This window comes from Capsicum annuum, chromosome 12 (assembly GCF_002878395.1).
Source record: "Capsicum annuum cultivar UCD-10X-F1 chromosome 12, UCD10Xv1.1, whole genome shotgun sequence".
Lineage (NCBI taxonomy): Eukaryota > Viridiplantae > Streptophyta > Magnoliopsida > Solanales > Solanaceae > Capsicum > Capsicum annuum.
Window position 1 is genome coordinate 3352004 of NC_061122.1, and position 22424 is coordinate 3374427.

Genomic DNA, 22424 nt, shown 5'->3' on the forward strand with positions numbered 1-22424 from the left:
AAATAGACTTGGCAATTTTATGTGCTTTATATGCTGGATTCAAATAAAAACTTTATGACCTCCAATTTTTTTCAAAATTAACGGCTAAATTTGTTTTTATTTTGTACTGTTTTCATTGGTCCAATGAGTTAATAGTTCATTTAATTTGCCCTTTATTGGGATAATCCCAGACCCTGTGTACTACTTTCTGATATTTAAAATTTATTTAAATTTCTATGAGAGAACATATAATATTGTGAATTCTTTGTTTTATTATTAAATAACTTTGTTCACTAAAAGCTTGAACAAATAGAGAGAAATCACTTAATATTTTGCTTCGATAGAGATTTAAACCTGCGAAATTTAAACCTGAAACCTCACAAATCGCGTCAATGAAGCTTAACCATTTCATTATTTTCTTGTTACGCACTCCCACTTTTTCAATTTGTTTAGCTGACTTTTTTTTAGTTCGTTTCAACAGAATGTTTGTTAAGACCACGAGATTCAAAAGCCTTGTTTCCTTTCTTAAAGTCCGTATCGAGTCAAAACCAGGCACTCAAATTGAAACGAAGGGAATATATAATATGTTTTCTATAACAACATTCTCGATAGCGTCCAAAAAGTATTCGAGCAATTGATGCCGCTATAGATGTTTATAATTGTAGTCCAAAATCTCGATAGTTAGCTCTCAACTGCCCGGTCAAAAAACGTCGATGAAGGCATGTAGGGGCACTATTCCGTGGTACGGATTGTAACTTTCCATAAATTTTTCATTTGTCACTCAACGACGAACCTTGCTTATTACTTTTTTTTTTTAGAATCAACGAATCGAATGATATTTATATTTCAATTTTTGCCTCTTCTTCGATAAAAGTCAAATCCTAGATGTACAAATAGAAGAAGGTGGACCCTCTGTCAAAAGAAATGAGATTATCGCGAATACACACATTAATTAACCAAATTTGCCCGACGTAGAGGCAATCAAGAAAGACTCATAAGTGAATATATAACCTACAGAAAAGTGGTACTACCGGATTAGTAGGCTCCAATGCGGTTATCGAACACCGGAGATTATCGCGAATACACACATTAATTAACCAAATTTGCCCGACGTAGAGGCAATCAAGAAAGACTCATAAGTGAATATATAACCTACAGAAAAGTGGTACTACCGGATTAGTAGGCTCCAATGCGGTTATCGAACACCGGATGGGAAAACAAAAAAAAAAAAGAAATTGACATGATTCTGGTTAGTCATTTTAGTATTGTCCTCTACAAAGCTATAATTTGTAATTTGTAAAATTCTAATACATTTGGCCTCATATGTAGAAAGGAAAATCCCATTATAAAACAACCTAAGTTGCGGGGACGCGGACTCTTCACTTTGGATGCCGCACCCGTGTCGGATTCTCCAAAAGTACACTAGTTTTGGCGAATCCAACACGCACTCATTGACATTTTTGAAGAGTCTGAGCAACATAGGAAGCAACTACAGCAACATGAACTATGTCAAAGATAGAAATTTTCTGCTTCTGTTATCTGTTTTCTCATCTTCATCAATTTATTATGTTGTGACACAGACCTAGCAATCACCTTATAATGCTTGAGCAGTAACGAAGCGATGTTGCACGATCATTGCGGGGTGTTTCGTGGTCTTGAATCCTCACAATATGGTGCATCGGTTAAGGCCAACAGACGCGAAAAGCTTTCTCAATTGCGACAATATACCTGGCCGAGGTGGAGGTTCTGTGGTCTGACGAGTTCTCTCTTCATGGTCGTCTATATTGTCGAGATCATCCTTTTCGGGGTTTTCACTTGTAGCCTCATCCCCTCCGTCATTAGTCCCGGCTTCTGCGATTTCACCGGGTCTTTTGTCAAACAGTCCCTTAAATTGCTTACGAACCTTCCTCTCGACTTCCTGCTCGTCCAAATGGTTGGAATTTAGTGTCGAAAAGCTTAAATGGATAAAAAGTTCATGCATAATACAACTACTCACCTGTTCTTCCTTTTTCAGTTTCAAAAGAGCTGCTTTAGCACTCCCCTCGGATGATTTGTCGATGCTCATCATCTACAAGCGTTTGCACGCGTAATTTAGAACGTCACAACATCTAACATCAGTATAAAACTAATCTCTATCGTAAAATAAGCCAGGAGAGCTCAACTATTGTATAATGTATCAGATGATTTGTCGATGCTCATCATCTACAAGCGTTGCACGTGTAATTTCAGAACGTCACCACATCTAACATCAGTATAAAACTAAACTCTATTGTAAAATAAGCCAGGAGAGCTCAACTATCCTATAATGTAGCACTGAACCCCCTTCGTTTCTGATCTAGTCAGCCTCTAAACTTCGGAAAATGGCCGCATTGAGATTCTTATAATAACATTCAAAAGTTACACGCATCACTCGGTATTTACTGGTCATAGCAGCCGACATTAATGATAAATACTGAGGGTTGGTGTTCACGTCACTACGTTTTTGCTAGTATTGCAGCCAACATTGATGATAACCTAAATACAAGAAGAAGCTACCTTATTGAAATCAGCTCTTGCTTCTTCAAAATCTCCGGAAGCCATATAAGCCATCCCACGTCGATAGAGAGCTTTCACATGAACAGGATTTGCATCTAACACCTACACAACGCCATGAGAAACGAGTCTAACTGGATTCAAAAGCGAGGCCTGCATATATGCCTGCCAGGCGCTAGCACAAAGTTCGAGGGTCACCTTATTGCACGCCTCAATTGACTTCTTATGCTCTCCCAACTTCAGTAAGCAGGCGGCAACATTGAGATGCAATAAATTCTTTGTACATTCACAAGGAATTAAAAAAAGGCCTTTAGAAAGTCGAAAATTGACAGAAAAAGAAATATAACTGATCGTTTCAATTGTAACGAGAGCAACATTTTCCTCTTTCTTGAAAAAAACACAATATAATCTGTTCTGCAAAATAAAATTACCCTGGTGTTTGCAAATTCCTTTCCCTCCTCGTCATCCTGAGGATGAACATGATTAAACTCACGAAGCACCTGTAAGAAAAATACAAGTTTAAAATCCACTTCTAAAGTTTTAGAATTCCTCATCGATCCAAATAGAAATGCCACATAAAATGAAACATCTAAGTTTACGGCCCTGGTTTCTCATAAACGAATATTTATAAAAAGAAAATTCCAACGTTCCCAATTGTTTTGAAACCAGCATCAATCAAAAGTCTTAAACAGGTAAACCTTAAGTATTAAAACTCTGACGACTATAATTAATACGAAAACAAATAACTTAAGATACTTATTTAGTTGCAACAAAGAGCTCATTAGAGGTCTTTTGCTTGCCGAAGGAATATTGTCTTGGTAAATTAGATAATGATGATAACGGTACAGAAAGCAAACATAGGTTGTGTTATTAAGTCCTCCTAGAATAACAACAGAACGTAATAGAGCTCCAACCCCAACTAGTGAAGGGAACAATCAATCTGAACACAGATCCCGAGAGAGTGGAGCAGATCACACGTACCTTCTCATACTTTGCTTTGGCAAGTTCAAATTTCCCTTCCTTGAAAAGCCTGTTACCCTGAAAGAGGAACAGTGGCAGCAAATGACTTCCCATATAATGAATAATAGCTGCTTTGGTAACCATTTCTAACCGGGAATCATGGTCTAAACCGGGACCAAGACTACCACATTTCCGACTAAAAAGCAAACTTTCATAAAGGATAAATATTCAGATTACAAGTTTAACAGTTGCGGCACTAAACCTAGTCCAAGCATCCAGATTAATGTCAGGACAAAGCCCCCGGTTGTTAAGTGGATGCCTATACCAATCATACTCCAAGCTATAAAAAGTAGCAGATTTATGTATTGCTTAAAGTTTCTGCACGAATTCGTTTGATACATACCGTGCCTTTGATCTTCTCTACATCGTCCATTATTTCTTGGAAACTGAAACCAGTCCAGTCCTGCAATTGACATGGAGAGCACACAGATTCAGTCCTATGAACTAGAGAATCGAGAACATGAGATTCTTCACCAGATGCAAATTCTTTCTCCTTATCTCACCCTACTGTAATATCTTTACATCCCCACTATTGGTAACTTTACCTTCGGTGTGTTAAAGTCAAGAAGCTCTATCTCCCATTGCACATAAGCCCCTTCAGGAACATTCGCTGGCCTGAGCCCATAAAAAAATGAAGTGTAAATACTACTATTAGCGGAAAGTTCTCATAAGAAAAGACGTATTTATGATGAACAGATTTCATCGGGGAGCACCAAGAAAGGCAAAAGTACAAGCCGAAGGTTTCTACCTCCTAACCTTTCAAATTTGTCATAGGCATAATCAGGCGGGCATGTTACAAGAGATACCTCTCCAGGCAACATCAGACGAACGGACATTTCAAACCCTTGAGGAACCTGATGTAGAAAATGGAGAACTCAAACATAAAAACTGAAGCAGTTAAAAGCAAAAGAATGCTTATCTCACACATAAAGTATGCTTATACGCAAGCTATAGTTACAATGGCGAAATAAAAAGCTAAACAAAAACAAGGAATAAATCACGTCATTGGTCAAAGGACTTACAAGTCCTTCTCCAGAGCTGAACTCTAAAGGTTGACCATTGTTGTCAATTCTTGTATCATAGAACACCGTCTTCTCTTCGTTTAGAAGCGAACCTTTGTAGTGTACACGCAGTAGACTGTCTTGCAGAGGGCAATCCATAGGAAATTCACCTAATCATTCCATAGAAGAGAGAAAGCTTTTTCAGTTAATATTAACGTTATCGTAGATAAGCTTTAACTCACGTAACTAAAACCACAAAAAGAACAAACAACATAAAGGGGTACATGGCATTAAAATCACAAGAACATCTAACACCTCCATCAAATAGGTAACATCTTAAATACAAACGTGAAGAAAGCTTATCAAGCAGGTCCAATAGAAAATACCAAATTGTCGACTCCATATAGAAACCAAGCACAACAATTATCATCTATTGCCATGAATGCATTTAATATCCCATAACAAGGTCCATAATAAAGAATGTTTCAACCTACAATTGTCGATAAGATGAAATCATAAAATGAATGTTGCGACTCATGCAATATCATTGAAATGGCTCTTGCTGAATTTTGTAATTCCAAATCAAGTCTTTTCACCTCACTACTGGACATCACTCCTCCCAGTCTCTAAGATAATGACAATCCGAAGAGATGCTAAATCCAGTCAAAAAGTCCTTCTAAATGGACAAAGTGCAGAGGGTGAGAACGACCCTTAAGCTATCAACATAACTAGGGTTGGTTATTGTAGCATAATAGTTGTCTAAGATATTCAATAAATTTGAGGCTATGCAAATTCAATTGTATTCACACTAAATGAATATAGCTTCTCAATCTGAAATAACCTCTCTATCTCACCTCTAAGGTAGTGGTATGGACTAGCGTACACTTACCCTCCCCAGACCCCACTTGGTGGGAATATACTGGGTATGTCGTCGTTGTTGTTGTTGAGTTTAGCTTCTCAAAATAGTGTAGGATGATAATTGTCGTGTCAATCATAAATACTGCTATTTAATACTTGAGAATGACAGTCCAGGGTTCATGAAAAAGGAAGTTAATCAGGGAAGTAAATCCTGCGTGAAACAAGGGCACATGATGAATCACCATATGGAAAACAAATAGAGCGCATTGTTGGACCCTAGATAAACTATTTGATTCTGATAAAAGTAGTGTTTGAAAACAAAAATCAGAACTCATGAATTCTCTTGTTTCCATTAAGATATATTAAGCAGAACCTGACAGATAATAGTGATGAGAGGTGCCGAAGAGGTATATAAGCTCAAAGTTATGCTAGTACCTCTTCCATCACGTATTCGGCGTTTTATGAGGCGTCCATCTCCAAGCACATCCCGCACCTGAGTCAATAATATCGCAGTTAGATTCTTCATAGGAAAAAAAAAACAGTAAAAGATAAATTGAGCAGACTTCTTTGCTTTTCCATAAATTGTAAATCATACTGAACTTAAAGTCACGCGCCCTTTGGGCAGACGAAGGAGGGGTCACAAGCATCAGAGGATCATTCGATGGAAATTTACACATGATGAAGCATCTCTTAGCATTGAAATGCGTGATAAAAGTACTTTTAAAACAGCCAGATGAAATTTAAGAGAATACCACCTTTACTCTCCCAAATAATTAGCAAATGCATAAAAAGTGCCCTTGATTTATCTTCGACATTGTTATTTGTCAATATACAATCATTCAATCTATCATGCTTCTATCCAATTAGTTTGGGTCAGTCATGCGAATTTATACATTCATTCCACTTTATCTTGACCTCTTTCATTCCAGCACTAAATAATTCATCTTACACGGAAAATGAGGAGTTCACTAATACTACAGGTCCCTTAAATCCCATACTTATTTCCTAGTGACAGATAAGTTTATAATTAGACTAAAATGACTCCTGATGAACATCAACCTAATGTAAGTGCAACAAAAACAACTAAGTCTAAAGCCTGACTAGTCGATATCACCTATAATGGATCCTCTGCTTCTATTTTGTTCTGTTCTTTAGCTATATCAGAATTGATCCTTTGAGACAACTTCCTTCGATATGATTCTAGTTCTACTTTATCCTTTTTTAGCATCTTCAGATCATTATTGCTCAAAAAGGCCAAATATGAGAAACCAAAATCATACCTTCAGATATGAAATAACCCATAACTTGTGCTTTGAAGAAGCATACTCCTTTCTTTTGGCCTCAAGCATATTAGTCAAGACTCAAGAATAATGACACATAAAGGTCATTGAATATATATGTTAACATTTGTGGTTACCTTTTCCACGTTATCCTTATGAAAATGGAATACTAGAATTAGAAATCAAAGATAATAGTAAGGTGGCAATAATGAGATACGTCCTACCGATGGAAAAACTATGATCAAGGATAAGACAGAACATCATGATTATAATCAGAAAATGCACCAAATTACAGTGATAAGGCTGAGGATACACTAAATTTTAAGGATCTTCGCAAAGCATCCAAATTCATGTGATATCTGCTTAGCACGGATATGTCAAGTCAAATGAAGAGTTCATGTAATATCACAAAGACATTGTTTCATTAATGATATTGTGACTGAAAGTTGATGATTAAGAATAAAAAAGATAAATACAAGAATATCTCCTGCAGTAGAAAGAAGCACTCTCGGAATGATCAAGATAGATGCTCTACCTGAATAAAATGGACAAGTTCCACCTCAAAATGGACTTCGTCAACACCTTCTACCACAGGCATTAAAGTAGATTCTGTATAATATTGACTTTTAACATAAATGACTGCTTTCTCTCCACGTGGCATGGTTGCTATTCCCAGTTCGAGACCTTCGGGTACCTGGAGTTGGTGAAAATAGAACCCATCATTAGATACATCGCGATCAAGATAAAAGGAAATTCAAACCCTGACGTCCTGGACAGCAAGACTAAAGAGCTTGGCATCCCAACTCAATTGAAAGTGGAATTCCGAATTATATAAAATTTTCATCCAAGGTAAAAACAAGGGGATAGCTTAGTTTGACTATTGAAGCAAACAACTGTGATCAAGAGCATATAGGAAAAATTTCACATGGAATGGGAATTATTACCGAACCTCAGATTTACCAAATATGAAGAAATATGGTTCATCCTGAGTCCGCGATAGAATCACTTTGCCATCTCCCGACTTCGCCGAAATCCTAGAATAAATCATAATTCAGATTATACACATTTAACTGACACTTACAGACTCCCATATTTACAACTATCATTGCAGCATCCATAGGAAATAGGTGCCTCCGGAGAAAGAAGGGTTTCTACCAAGCTTTTACTTCATAAGGTTCCCGAGGTGTTTCCCAGCTTTGTCCTTCTTCTATAACCTGTTTAACATTCCAAAACAATCATTTCACTTGTTACATCTAAATACACTTGAGTTAAATATGCCATTTTGAAACCACATCTTGCTATAACAATTCTCATTCATGTTGTTGCCACTATATGCTCGAAAATTGCAAGCTATCAAAACTGCTGCTTATCACACCGAGTAAGTATGTACTCACATACATTTGACCCGTGTGTTCAAATAGGTTGCTGAAGATGTGGGTAAGGAAGAAGGAAAAATAACTGTTAAGCAGCAACCTGTGTACCTTTTTAAGGACCCCCAAATCATCGGTGATCACCTGAATATGAAAAAGAATAGACAAATTTATGAGATACATCCTATCATAAATGAAACTACCAAAATTTCTAAAAGAGAGGGAAGAAGTAAGAATTCAAAGATCAGACAGAAAAGCTTTGGCACAAGTTGGGGAAATCTCGTACTGATCCGAAAAGGAAAAAAACTAACAAAACCAAAATACAAAGAACTAGAGAAAAGAAAAGAAACCAAAATGATAGAAACTTCCTTGAATGATTGCTATCAATTTCTTCTAAGTAGAACATTTCTTTTCATGGTACTACCACTCTTCTAGTAGCAATTCGCAACAATCAGATGCAGTAAAAAAGATAGGAGTACCATACTACAAGAACAACAACTACGCCTCAGTCCCAAATGAAGTTGGGTCGGCTATATGAATCCCCCCTTCTTCTTAAGTTCATTTCATATCATCATCATACTAAACAAGGGACAACATAAGTGATATCAATAGGTTCCATAGCCAGGAACAAATAGCAGCACATACAGCTCCAACAAGGCTATGAAAGCACTAATTCGGGAACTAGAGGGAGCATAGTGATCTGGAATGCAACGTCCATTTCAATGTCATTATATGGGATGTAGGAGCATTCTTGCCTTCACTTTGGAGAATTCAATTAGCTCAATCTCAAAATGAAGCTCAGAATCCTTGGGAAAATTATCTGGAGCTGCAACTGGACAGTCCTTCTCTCCATAGTGCATTTCAGGTTTCATTTTGAACTGAGATTAGCCAACAAAGAGTGAGCTACTAAAATGATTTTTCATATCATCCATGTAAAGATGTGAGAACAAAGAGAAAATGACTTCACAAGCTCATATTAAGGGGCATATAATTGTATTTAACTCATGAAAATGATCAGAGATTATTTTTTTCTATTTTAACCCTTTTAACAGCATCCAAATATTGGAGACATATTATATTCTGAAGAGGTTACTAAAAAAACATATTTAACATGTTCTTTTCATGAAACTAATAAGAAATTACTGGAGAAAATCAAGAAAACTTCACAATTTTGAGATAATTTTGCAGAGAAAACATGTTATAGCTTATTTATTTTTGAAGGACTTCAAATATACAGATTCGGGTCACAGTAACTAAATGAAAAGCTCAAATTTATATACCATCGCAACTTCACCCTTCAACATTGTTGGAATCCCCTCCAGCAATCCTAAAATGATCTTGCTTTTTCCAATAACATGCCTTATTGGGGTACCCTTGCCTGTGTAATAAATTGCAAAAGAAAAGAGATTTCAATGCAATAAGGCAAGATTGGCATACTCCAAATTACAGAGTTCGCGTTAAATAGATTTAAGAGAGAGTAAAACTGAAAAGTAGTGCAATCATTCCAAGAATCAGAGTTAAAAAAAAAATTAATGAAAAAAAAATTAATGAAATGATGGCAACCGAATGATGGAAATAAAACTGAGTTAATTTATAAGAGAAAATCAAAATGTAGAAATGCAGGCTTTTATTTGTGAATCCTATCAGCATATATTTATTCGTGGTACTAATCTATAACTCGGTATTCCGTATTCTGAACAAGAATAATGAAGTAAGCAACATGTCTACATCCCGAATCCTTCAGCATAAGTAGTTTGCCCGTAAAACCTATAGCTTCGAAAAGGTTCCACATATCAATCCTACCTCCAAACTCTGACCGTGTTGATTCAACTGTAACTCCATCCAGTGTTCTAACTGTACAATGATATATTACCTGTTCAAATTCATCAAAAACAAAATAAGTAACGAATATTTTCTCCTATCTAACAGAAACAGATTTTCGCATCTATATGAATCGTCATCATCACAAACACATAATTCAGAAACCTAAAATGCAAGAGTATACCTGATTACCCTCAGCAGGTTTTGATTTACCACCACCAGGCCTCACCACCGCTTTCATCAAACTTCCAGGAACAATCTTTTTTCTTCTGAATAAAGTCATCATTGAATAAAATGTGAATAACAGCTAAAAACTTCATTTGAACACTTATTTTCTCACTAGTTCATGTCAGTCTAACGAATATAAAGGGTACAAGGTTAAGGTTAAGAAGTTCATACGGAACTGAGGTTTTAGGAGGAATTTGCAAGTTTGGGAGGACATAGACTTTCATAGTTTAATTGAGACGCTTCACAAACAAGTTTTTTTCCCCGACATTCCGCAACTTAAGCTTTACCGAGGTCATGACCTCATATAGGAGGTTGTGAAGAACATGGATTACGGTAGAAGGTTAGTAGGCAGTAGAATGCTGTCTAGCTTATCCTTCCATACTAGTAACCACAGTATTACTCATGTAGTTTCATGTACTTTGATTATCGTATTATTTTATTGTAGTTACTGTTAATTTTTTTCAGAATGGTTTGTCATGTTTCCTATAGTATTTTTCTATGGCTTCTTCACTTACGCTATTTCTTTTTCCCTGAGCCAAGTGTCACGGGCCTAATTTTAGCCACGTGTGGACAGTCTAACACTCACGTTAGAGATGCTAAACTCAGCCCTAAATCCGTCCTAAATTCGTCCCAAGAACCTTTGAACACTCACACAACTCGAAAGGAAAATAGCAAGAAAGACACTCGATTTTGGGAGGCCCGAAGAGCCAATTTTCTGATTATATTAAGAACCTTTGAACACTCACACAACTCGAAAGGAAAATAGCAAGAAAGACACTCGGTTTTGGGAGGCCCGAAGAGCCAATTTTCTGATTATATTGGTTGAGTAAAAACAAGTATATGATCTTCCCAAGAGGGCTTACAAGCTATATATAATGCCCCTTAGTCAAGGGATACAATTAATGCTAGTCAACATTACTACATTTGGGCATGCAAGCCATGAACTAGTAGAAAGGCCTTTGTCTAGTATGCTGTTTTTGTTGTGCAGTCACTGCCCAGCTGGTCAAGGCTTCAAAGTCCCATAAATGTTGACCCGAGCTTATATTTTGACCTCCCAAAGATGCCCCCACGTTGGCCTTGTCACGAGACGTTGAGGGAGCCCCGTCGGGTTCCGAAATGTGTCTGAAACGCTCGGAATTATGCCCAAAACGGGATGAATTTAATGGGTAGTGACGCGGGGCGTCACACAAGGGTCTATTGGAAACCACCTCTCCCACCTTCCCACCTTCCAAGGTCAAGGTCCAAGGTCGTCGTTGTTGAGTCAATTCTTAACAGAATAAAGATTTGACCTTTTGTCATTCTCACTCTCCTCTTTCTTGAAAGAAAAGGAGAAACAGCTAAAACTTATTCATGAATAAAGTGAGCTTTCTTGAGCCTCTCTCGGAAACGGCCTCTCTACCTCCCAAGGTAGGGGTAAGTTCTGCGTACACACTACCCTCACCAGACCCAGTGGCAGAGCCACATCTACAGACTACCCTCACATGTACTTGAGGGGTGTCCCTTCATCGAAAAATTACATTGTGTAACTTGGTAAAAATGAAGGGGAGCCTTGGAGTAACTGGTTGCCATGTGATCAGGAGGTTACAGGTTTAAGTCTTGAAAACAGCCTCTGGCAGAAATGCAAGGTACGGTTGCGTACAATATACCTTTGTGGTGGGGCCCTTCCCCGGATATTGTGCATAGCGGGAGCTTTAGTGCACCGGGCTGCCCCTTTTTTTAACTAGGTAAAAATATTTCTTTTTATGTATATATAATTATCACTTACTGATACCCCTTGGCTTCTTCGTGAATTTACTCCTTTATATTTTGACATCCCTTAGTGAAAATTCTGGTTCCTCCACCCCACTTGTGGGATCACTGGGTACGTGTTGCAGGAAGGGAACTGTGTCAATTCTTAACAGAATTAAATATTTGACCTTTTCTCATCCTCAGTATCTTGTTTCTTAAATGAAAGAGATTAACGGCTTAAAAACACTTTTATTTTCATAAATTCACGAAAAAAGTGAACTGGATCAATTCTTAACAAAGTAAAGATTTGACCTTTTTTCATCCTCAGTCTCCGGTTTCTTCTTTTCTGTTTGTTTAACTTGTTGTTCATGATCATCATCAGCTACTACTGCCATTTTCCTCTAGCTACTGCAAAAGAGTAACAATACATTTCAAGAACAGTTTTTTATAATCAAGAACTACAATTAGGATCAAATAATGAAAAAAAGAACACATAATCCCATTTAATAAAAACACGAAAAAAATCAAGAATTTGAAGAATTACCTAAAAGGGTATGTAAAATTGCAGTGTAAGATTGAAAGAGTTTTATCAGAAATGACTAGAAATCAAGTGGGGTATTGCTGTTTTGATATTGTTGGTCACCAACTAATCACTTAGACACTATCAAAATTCCAACTTTTAGCTCTGAATTCTACTCCCTCCGTTTCAATTTGTTTTGCCTACTTTCCTTTTTGAAGAACGACCTTTCCTTTTTTTGTAGCAACTCCATAATTTCAACTTTCTACGTAGCATGTTTAAGACTACAAAATGAAAGGTCATTTCGACAGATTCAAAAGTCTTCTCTACTTTCTTAAATTCCATGCCAAGTCAAAAAAGGCCAACGAAATTGAAGTGGAGATAGTAACAAATTTAGCTGTAACAATACATTCCAAGAACAGATTTTAATAATCAGAACTTCAATAAGGATCAAAGAACGAACAAAAACACATAATCCCACTTAATAAAAACACACAAAAAAAACAAGAATTTGGAGGATTACCTAAAAGGGTAGGTAAAATTGGAGAAACAGATGAAGAAATTGATCAAGAATGACTAGAAATCAAGTGTGGTATTGCTTTTTGATATTCTTGGTCACCAACTAATCACTCAAACACTATCAAAATTCCAACTTTTAGCTCTGAATTCTACTCCCTCCGTTTCAATTTGTTTCGCCTACTTTCCTTTTTGAAGAACAACCTTTCCTTTTTTTTTTTAGCAACTCCATAATTTCAACTTTCTACGCAGCATGTTTAAGACTACAAAATGAAAGGTCATTTCGACAAGATTCAAAAGTTTTCTTTTACTTTCTTATACTTCGTGGAGACAAGCATCCTCAAACTATGGTCAAAGTTGCTACGACACAATCAAACTTCACAGGGATTACTATGACCCTTGAAGTCAATTTTAGCACATTTTTGTCACCTTTTTGTGCAGATATGGCACCTTTATTACACAAAAATGGGACCCACGTCAAAGGTGTCACGTCAGCTAAAAAGGTTGACAAAAATACGTTAAAATTTAGTTCAGGGTAATAGGGACCCCGTGAAATTGGAGTATGTCGTAGCAAATTTGGTCATCGTTCAGGAGGGGACTAGATGCTTTACTCTATTTCGTGCCAAGTTAAAATAGGCCAAAGAAATTGAAACGGAGATAGTATCAAATTCAGCTGTAACAAAACATTCCAAGATCAAATTTTTATAATCAGAACTACAATTAGGATCAAAGAATGAGCAAAAACACATAGCTCCACTTAATAAAAACAAAAAAAAAAATACAACTTTTGGCTCTGAATTTTGACAAAATTTAGTTGTAAGTTGTAACAAAACATTCCAAGAACAAATTTTTATGATAACAATTACAATAGGGATCAAAGAATGAACAAAAACACATAACCCCACTTAATAAAAACAAACAAAAAATCAAGAATTTGAAAGACTACCTAAAAGGGTATGTAAAATTAGAGCAACAGATATTCTTAGTCACTGATAGACTATCAAAATTCCAATAAATAGAATCAAATAATGAAAATTACAAAATAAATTAATCAGAATAGCTCCACTTAATAAAGACCAAAAAAAAAAAAAAGATCAAGAATGTGAAGAATTACCTTAATTTTGGTATGTAAATTGGAGTAAAAGATTGAAAAATATTATCAAAATTTTGCTAGTAGTCAAAGTGGTACTTGTTCTGCTGATGGGTGATGCACTTTAATTTTCTTGTTTACCAACTAATATCACTGAGTATTTATTAAAATTAAAATTCCAAACTTTTGGCTCTGAGTAGTGACAAAAAATGTAGCTGAAAATTTAATGGAAAACTAACATAAACATATACTTATTATATTTACACAAATTTTCTCTTGTTATAAAGTAATTACAAATTCCTTGTCTTGAGCCGGGTCTATCGAAAACAGCCTTTCACGATAGCCTTTCTACTTTCCTGAAGTGTGATATAGATTGCGTACATCTTACCCTCAGACCCCATATGTGGGAATACACGGGATTTATTGTCGTTGTATAAAGTACTTACAAAAATTTCAACCAATTATGTATATTCGTCAGATATATCGGTGAGTTAATTATGTATATTGACAGACCCAAAATTAGAAAAAAAATGTATCAAGAGTCAATTATGTATCTTTACAAAAGAAAAAATATATATAGTATGTATTTCGACAGACTCAAAATTAGAAAAATGTATCAGAAGCTAATTATGTAGAGAAAAAATGTGTCTTCGTTGAATGTATTGGGGAGCTAATTATGTATCTCAACAGACCTAAAATTAAAAAAAAAAATATATCGAGAGCCAATTATGTATCTTTACAAAGGAAAAAATATGTATATTACATATTTCGCCGGACTCAAAATCAGAAAAATATATCGGAAGCTAATTATGTAGAGAGAAGAATGCGTCTCCAACTTCGTTGGATGTATCGGGGAGCTAATTATGTATTTCGACAGACCCAAAATTGAAAAAAGTATATCGTGAGCTAATTATGTATCTTTACAAAGAAAAAACGTATCTTCGTTGGATGTATTATGTATTTTGACCGATTCAAAATCGGCTAAATGTATCGGGGGCTAATTATGAATCTTTATAGAGGAAAAAATATATCTTCATTGGATACATCGAGAGCTAATTATGTATCTTGTCAGACTCAAATTTGAGATATTTTAGAATTCAACTTCAAACTATCGGGATTTATGTTGTTTACATTGTATGTCCTTTAAAATGTACTGATATTTAATTTTTATCTGTCAAATAGATTAGTTTTAGATTCTAACTTTAGCAATTGAACATATATTTAGCAGCGAGGCATGGAACATAAAATTTATGCACCGCAAAAAAAAAAATATGATGCGAAATTATAAATTTATAACTTGTAGGATATTAAGATGCGAAATTATAAATTTGAGCTCCGCAAAAGAAAAAAGTTATTGATGAATTAAAATTAAAGACGAACATAAAATTGGAGGAAACGTGAAAATGATCGTCTAGACTCTCCTATTTTAACTTTAAGATGAGAATAATTCTCGAGCACCAAATACCTTTCTTTTATATTAAAGTAAAATTGTAATGTGTAAAAAATATAGAAAAATATTTTGATTCTACCTTTTTTACGATATTTACTAGGCATTTGATGATAAATTTTAGATATTGTTGCATGTTCTTGCATCCACACTTCGATAATTTTTGTTTTGAGCTGCGGATCTATCAAAAATAATTTCTCTGCTCGATAAAAATAGAAGTAAAATTTGCGTACATTGCAACTTCGAACCCAAGAGTGGAAAGAGCTTCATCCAAAATTGACCCGTGAAGCACGGGTCTTGATCACTTATGATAGTTCGTGATAGTCCCCAATACTTTACCACGCTCTTAAGGAAGAAAGGAGCTGCTTCTTCGACCTTGCAATCCGGTGATGCGGGAATGAAGGTTGCATACTTCGAGAATCTATCAACCACGATCATAATGGAACCGGACAATGGTAGTGCCGTGATGAAGCCCATCGTGACACTATCCCATGATCGCTCCACCATTGGTAGAGGTTCCAAAAGTCCACCGGGCTTGTCCTTTCTAGACCCCACTTAAGAGATTACACTGGGTATGTTGTTGATGTTGCAAGGTACTTGGCAATCACTTTTGCTAATAACATCAAACTAGTCACTTACATCATGACACAAACATGGACTTTGACAAACTTTAGTATTTACAAAATGACCTGTTCGCGCCATTTCGCCCGTTTGACCACCCAAATGGCCCCACTCACCCGAACGGACCACACTGGAACGCTCCCCAACCTCCCTGGCACACGTCGGTTGATTTTCGGCCCACAGAATATCTGAACCCCAGCCCCACCACCCAGAACCTTGCTAAAATTTAGATATTACAAAATGACATCTAGTATAAGTGGAAAGTAAAATGGTAAGCAAAATAAACTACACCAACTTCCATTTTATCCTCTAAATATTTTCATCACACTACTTTAGAGCCGGTTCAAGCCTTGAAAACAACCTCTTGCAGAAATGTCAAGGTAAGACTGCGTATAATACACCCTTGTGGCGAGTTCCTTCCTCAGACCCTGCGCATAGCGGGAGCTTTAGAGCACCGAGCTGCCCTTTTTTCAAACTTTAGAGCCTCTCTAATTGCAATAGCTTACAACTTCATGTCTGTATATAATAGCATAAGTTTCGTTGGAGTGCGCATACATAAGATCACCCAATACATCGCGTATGCAAAAGCCATAAGAACTCTTCCCAGGATTTCCTCGACATGCACCATCCATCCGTGTTGTACTTCAACCAGTTCATTCGAGGAAAAGCTCGAATAAACTGCTCGGATCACGTTGCTGTGTGCTTATCTTGTTTATTAAGAGAGACAAGGATACTTAGGCATAGGTCATCTTGGAAAGTTACAGCTTCAGCTTACTCGTGTTCGATTTATGTAGTTTCTGTTGTTTGTGCCAGATCATCGATGCTGACTAACGATGTACTTGCTTCCTCTAGTATACTTTTTAGGCCTTTTTCTCAACTATAGTAGACTGCAACGTTGATGGACTGGTTCAAGGATAGCTACTTGTGAGATACCTTTCACATGTCCAGAGGGAAGTGCATTGACATGTCGACATTGCAGTTCTAAAATTCTTCAACAAGTGAAAGGTCTATCAGAAATACGTCTCTCTACCATCCAAGCTAGGGGTAAGATCTGCGTACATATTGTTCTCGTTGACTGAAAGGTAAATACACTGCAAAATGCCAGAATAGGAAAATAAGATAGCATAGACAGTAAAAGACATACAGGACCCTCGCTTTAAAGAATCCAAACAACGAAAAGAATTCAACGGGAGGGAGAGAGACGGAGACATGAAAGCACAAAATAGCAATAGATTGTGGAGCAATACTCGTGCATCATACGGTTGAAACTAGAGTTGAATACACTCATATATGAAAAGCTTAATTAATTTAGCTACGTACATTGTATGCCTACATAATAAGACCAACTTCGTTATGCAAGACTAGACACAATGAATAGTATGTACTAGCAAAACGAACCAAAATATGGATCCAGAAGTTCGAACCACTAACGACATGGCATTTGACTTTGGATAGGTTCCGTTAAAGTATCAATATGTAAGTACAACACTGAATCAACAGTCAAACAAGAAAAGAAGATTACGATCAACATCAATCAAATAAGAAGTAAAGAATTATCAGGAATAGGCGTAAAAACAACGGTGGAAGTGGTAGACCCGCTCAAGGTTTGCAAAATACTCTCCGTTATTTGTATTTTCTTTTACTTTGTCGGACTAAAAATAATATTCCTCTATGAATCAAGTGGCTTGTTACTTCTTTTTGGTATACGTCTTGAATGTGGATGTGTTTTTGCGCTCAAACATTTTAATAACATTTTTTCTTTATCAAAATAGTGTCTCCTTTGTGATAAGGCAATAGACCGAAATATTATGCATCCTTGTATGCACGCAAGGGTCCAACTAAGAATGGATATAATGACAAGAAGAAGATGAACATGAACAAATAACGAAACTTTACTCTTTTTCTAGCAATTTGGTGAGGTAACAAAAATTCACCTGGCAACACAGGGCATCAGAAGCCATCAAAACCTGACATTATCTTCATCAGTTTATCCATAATTGCATTCGTTGGCATCCATCTTACAGCATTATAAACAAGCCAGGAGAAATTTCCGCTGATCTGTCCTCAATGCTACTTGATAACATCTAGAAGTTCCATGGATCACCATAAGACTCATTTCCAATGGGGAGCAAGGGGAGCCCACACAGTTTCATTGATTTGAGCTCTCGTCTTACATGAATGACTTCTTGGGCTGACGTCTTGAGCTCCTACTTAAGCTACCAACTAGTGAAGTATAGGTAGCATAGTCGTGAACAAGCCCCATTTCACCACGTAGCTTATCATAATCATCAGGATTCCCATGCTTACAATGCCCTTCCAAAAGAATGTTATAGGTAATGTCATCTGGATTTATACCTAGATTAAGCATCGCTTGTAATAGCATTTCAGCGTTTCTCATTTGTCCCTGTCTGCATAGACCATTCAAAAGCACGTTGTAAGTTATTACATTCGGTGCAGGTCCATTACTTTGCATCTGCCTTAGCAACTTAAAACCCATCTTAATATCCCCCTTCTTACAGAAACCATCGATAACCACAGTATAAACGGGGTCATCAGGCTTTAAACCGGCATTCAACATTTCAGTTAAAATCCTTTCTGCATCAACTATTAGCCCTTGCCTACATAAACCTGTAATAACGGCTGTATATGCCACATCATCAAGTTCAATACCGTTATCAACCATCATTTTCTTTACCTCAAAGGCTCCATCTAATTCTCCTTCCTTACAACATCCATCGATAACTGTCGTATATGTGATCTTATCAGGCTTCAAACCCTTTTCAATCATCACATGAATGAGCTTCCTCGCTTCGTCTAAATCCCCGCTCTTACAAAGTCCATTGACAAGCGTGTTATACGTTATTAAATCTGGTTCCACCCCCTGCTTCAACATTTCTTGATAAACGTCCATGGCCAAACCAACGCTACCGTCCTTGCAATGACCACTAATCAAAGTCGTGAAGATAACAACATTAGGAACCAAACCTTTTACACACATCTCATTAAACAACTCATTCGCATCGCTCATCCAAGCGCTCTTACAAAGCCCGTTAATTAACACACTATACGTATAAACATCAGGCGAAATTCCTCTTTCCTCCATCTCCCTTTTCAACCTATACCCCCCATCCATATCACCTAATCTACAATACCCATTAATCAAAATATTAAAACTAACAACACTAGGCCTCAAATTCCTCTTCCACATCTCGATAAACACCGACCGCGCTTCCATCATTTTACCTTCCTTACACAACTTACTCATCAATACATTAAAGAAATACACATTTGGTGGATACCCATATTCCAAAATCTCCTTATAAAAATCAAAAGCTACCATTGGTGAATCAAACTTCATCAAATATTCAAGAACCTTAATACAACCTTCAAATGGGAACCTAATTCTATGCTTTTGAATAAGCCTAACACATTGTATAGCATCATAAACAAACCCCAAATCCAAATAAGCATCAATAATTCCACTCAAAACATTAACAAAACATGTAAAGTTTGTACCTTTAGCTTTCAAGAATGCTTGAAAAACAGTAAAGGCTGAGTCCTTACCTTTTCTTGAAACAATGGTGTTGATCAAAAGCTGACCTTGTGTGCGCATTTTGTGGGTGTAGAGAAAAAGGGTCATAGTGGAATACGTGTGAAGTGTGTGGGTGAATCTTGAATTGTTAAAAGTTGAAAGCCAAGTGAAGAAAGAGAGGAGGGAAGAAGGGGTTAATGAATGAGGATTAAGGTTAATGAGATTGATTATGTGATGGGGTTTAAGTGATGGGAGGATGGGTTTAAGGGAGATTTGAAGGGGTTTAGTCGGGGTGTTTTTTATGGCTTGTGAAAGGGTGTTGAGTATTGGGTCTTGATGGTGGTGGGGTGGGGGTGGGGTGAACCAAGGTGGGGTGGTGGGGTGGGTGGTAGAGAGGTGGTGTAAGGGAGGAGAAAGGGTGGTTTTTAGTGCTTTTCTTGATATGGTCATTGTGAATCTATGAATTGTTTGTTTGATGTGTATCATTGGGGTTGTAAGGAGAAAAAGGGGGAAAAGTGATAAAAAGGTTCCTTTATTTAAGTGTTGGTACAAAATATTCCCTTGTAAAAATAAGGTAGAGTCGTTAATATGGGTCAAGCTCGTTGGGCCGGCCTGATCTGATCTGTAATTTGATGAAGTTGGGCTTCAATTTTTAAAGCTCATTTAAGAATAAGGCTTTTTAATCCGGTCCGGATAAGTCCGTAGCCCGTAGAGCTTGAGCAATATGGATTGATCTTACCCGCGAGCCAGCCTGTAAGTCAAATACATACAACTATTTAGATTGTTTATTAGTATTTTTATTTGGTTCGAAGGATATTATGTCAAAAGCTATTTAATTTCTCTATTAAAAGTATTTTTTTTGGGTGTTAGAGACTTGACTAAGAAATGTTAACACTATATAATATTATCTGGTAACACTTATGTTTATTAATATTTTAAAATTAAATTATAAAATATTATTTTTTAAAAAGTGGATTGGCCCGTGAGGCCCACAGAGTAATGGTGTGGACTTGGTTCTTTTGGCCCATCATTCTGATGGGTCGGCCCGACCTGACCCGTCAAACTCAAACCCCGTGTGGGCTAGCCCAAATGGGCTAAGCCGACCCGTATTGATAGCTCTACCAAGGAGTCTGATGCACTAAGCTTTCGTTACATGTGGATAGAGGTGGGTGTTCGATATTTGATTCGGTATTTTTAAAGATTGAATTCGCTAATTCGGTAATCAATGTTTGAGGATAGATACCACATAGCGTACTTTTAAACATCGGTTTGATAATTCAGTGATCGATAAATTAAACTTCGATTCGATATGTTATTTGATAATATACCATATTAAAGTTGGACAAAAAACATGTTAGAATTATTTATATAGCATCTCATATTTAGTTGAAAAACATCAAATTGTCACAAACACAATTATTTTTTAAGAAATAAATTTTATTTAACACTTCCAAGAATTCACAAATTTACAAAGGTTGCTGAGTTATCCATCTTTTGAACATATGATAACACTCTTTAGGTTTATACTCTGGAGCAGTGTGTCCTCCTCCCTACCATGAAAAAAAAAATATTAAGAAATGTCATAATATTAGCAATAAGATCATTATTTTAAAATTAACTCTGAGATTATATATTCATATATTTCCTTCGTTTCAATTTATTTGTCTTACTTTTTTTTTTTAATTTCGAAAGAAAGCCTCGAGTAACTGATTAAGTTACTTTCATACGACCAGAACATTAGAGGTTCAAGCCGTGACAATAGTCTCTTGCAGTCAGAGAAGGCGCGAGAATTCGAACCGAGGGGGTTCAAAGTTTGAAAAAACACTAGCCGAAAGAGTTCAACATCTAATATATATTTACATAAAATGTAATTTTTGTTGTGCATAAATAGTATAATTTTTTGTCGAAGGGGGTTCGTGCTCCGCCCCTGCTTGTAGTCCAGTCTTGCAAGATAAGGTTGTGTACAATAGACCTTTGAGATCTGGCCTTTTCTCGAACCCCGTATATAACGGAAGCTTTAGTGCACTGAACTGCTCTTTTTTTACTTTTCTTTTTAATCCATTTAAGGAAAATGTCTCTTTCCTTTTTTTTTTCAACTTTTCACGTAGAAATTTAAAATCACTAGATTAAATGTCATTTTGGTACATTCTACATATCTAATTTAAAATCGCAAAACACAAAACTCTTCTTTAATTTCTTAAACTTCATATCTAATTTAAAATCGCAAAACACAAAAATCTTCTTTAATTTCTTAAACTTCATATCAAGTCAGAACAAAATATACAGTAGAATATAGATTTCTTACCTTCACTGTTGCAAATGTCATATGATTAGAATAAGATCTTGTATAACTGCAGAAAATAGACATATAATTTAGGATAATAATTGTATTTTCTCATCTAATTTAGACAAAAATTAGATCTAAAACACAAATTTAAATTAGTCGAATCGTACCCTGCAACTTGACCATCAACAATCCAGGGACGCCAATCGTCAGTAATAGAATAATTTAAACTCTTTATCCATGCTTGAGTCGATTGAAAAGGAACTAACATGTCATGATCACCACTGTTTTTTTTTACAAAAATAAACTCATTACATATATACAATAACGTCGATCAAATTACTTGAACTCATTAAAGAAAACGATTCATGTTTTATTAGTGTAAATAAAATAACGAACCTGTATATAAGCGATCGATAACCTTCAGAACTAAGATTTATATGATAAGGTATACTATTCATGAGTGTCATTTTGTAAGTTGTATTCTTCATAGTTCTTCTACATCTCAACCATGGTCTTTCAATTTTTTCCTAACACAAAAATTAAAAAAAACAATAACAAAAATAAAAAATTTAAATATCTTGTTCCTTAATTTTAAAC

At 36.1% G+C, this 22424-nt stretch overlaps 3 protein-coding genes across 5 annotated transcripts in view; all 3 read right to left on the minus strand.

Annotated features, from left to right (window-relative positions):
- Nucleotides 1-1191: 1191 nt before the first annotated feature.
- LOC107870521 (peptidyl-prolyl cis-trans isomerase PASTICCINO1) lies at nucleotides 1192-14188 on the minus strand. 3 transcript variants are annotated; one of them, XM_016717079.2, is made up of 21 exons: nucleotides 13965-14188; nucleotides 12130-12225; nucleotides 10046-10130; nucleotides 9844-9913; nucleotides 9321-9418; nucleotides 8796-8918; nucleotides 8152-8184; nucleotides 7826-7884; nucleotides 7620-7704; nucleotides 7206-7364; nucleotides 5826-5883; nucleotides 4554-4702; nucleotides 4288-4385; nucleotides 4077-4146; nucleotides 3875-3934; nucleotides 3493-3549; nucleotides 2943-3011; nucleotides 2710-2787; nucleotides 2515-2616; nucleotides 1976-2047; nucleotides 1192-1897 (listed from the first exon to the last, which is right to left on the minus strand). In XM_016717079.2, exons 2-21 carry the CDS (start codon nucleotides 12210-12212, stop codon nucleotides 1643-1645), a joined length of 1863 nt encoding a protein of 620 aa, XP_016572565.1. In that variant the 5' UTR covers nucleotides 12213-12225; nucleotides 13965-14188; the 3' UTR covers nucleotides 1192-1642. The 3 variants fall into 3 exon arrangements, with proteins under 3 accessions (XP_016572565.1, XP_016572566.1, XP_016572568.1); XM_016717080.2 differs by lacking the exon at nucleotides 13965-14188 and adding an exon at nucleotides 13797-13844; XM_016717082.2 differs by lacking the exon at nucleotides 1192-1897 and having other exon boundaries at nucleotides 1986-2181; nucleotides 13965-14160.
- Nucleotides 14189-16030: 1842 nt separating this feature from the next.
- On the minus strand, nucleotides 16031-20211 carry LOC107870523 (putative pentatricopeptide repeat-containing protein At1g09680). The gene is made up of 2 exons (XM_016717083.2): nucleotides 17943-20211; nucleotides 16031-17099 (listed from the first exon to the last, which is right to left on the minus strand). The coding sequence occupies exon 1, from the start codon at nucleotides 20024-20026 to the stop codon at nucleotides 18179-18181; it is 1848 nt and encodes a 615-aa protein (XP_016572569.2). The 5' UTR covers nucleotides 20027-20211; the 3' UTR covers nucleotides 16031-17099; nucleotides 17943-18178.
- Nucleotides 20212-20901: 690 nt separating this feature from the next.
- The window catches only part of LOC124889263 (serine carboxypeptidase-like 10), a 12279-nt gene continuing 10756 nt past the window's right edge, over nucleotides 20902-22424 (minus strand). The window contains exons 10-13 of the mRNA XM_047400578.1: nucleotides 22224-22354; nucleotides 21995-22108; nucleotides 21846-21891; nucleotides 20902-21090 (exon numbers count right to left, since the gene is read on the minus strand). Coding sequence (XP_047256534.1) covers nucleotides 21007-21090; nucleotides 21846-21891; nucleotides 21995-22108; nucleotides 22224-22354 — 375 coding nt within the window. The 3' untranslated portion in view covers nucleotides 20902-21006. The remainder of the gene's footprint in view (nucleotides 21091-21845; nucleotides 21892-21994; nucleotides 22109-22223; nucleotides 22355-22424) is intronic.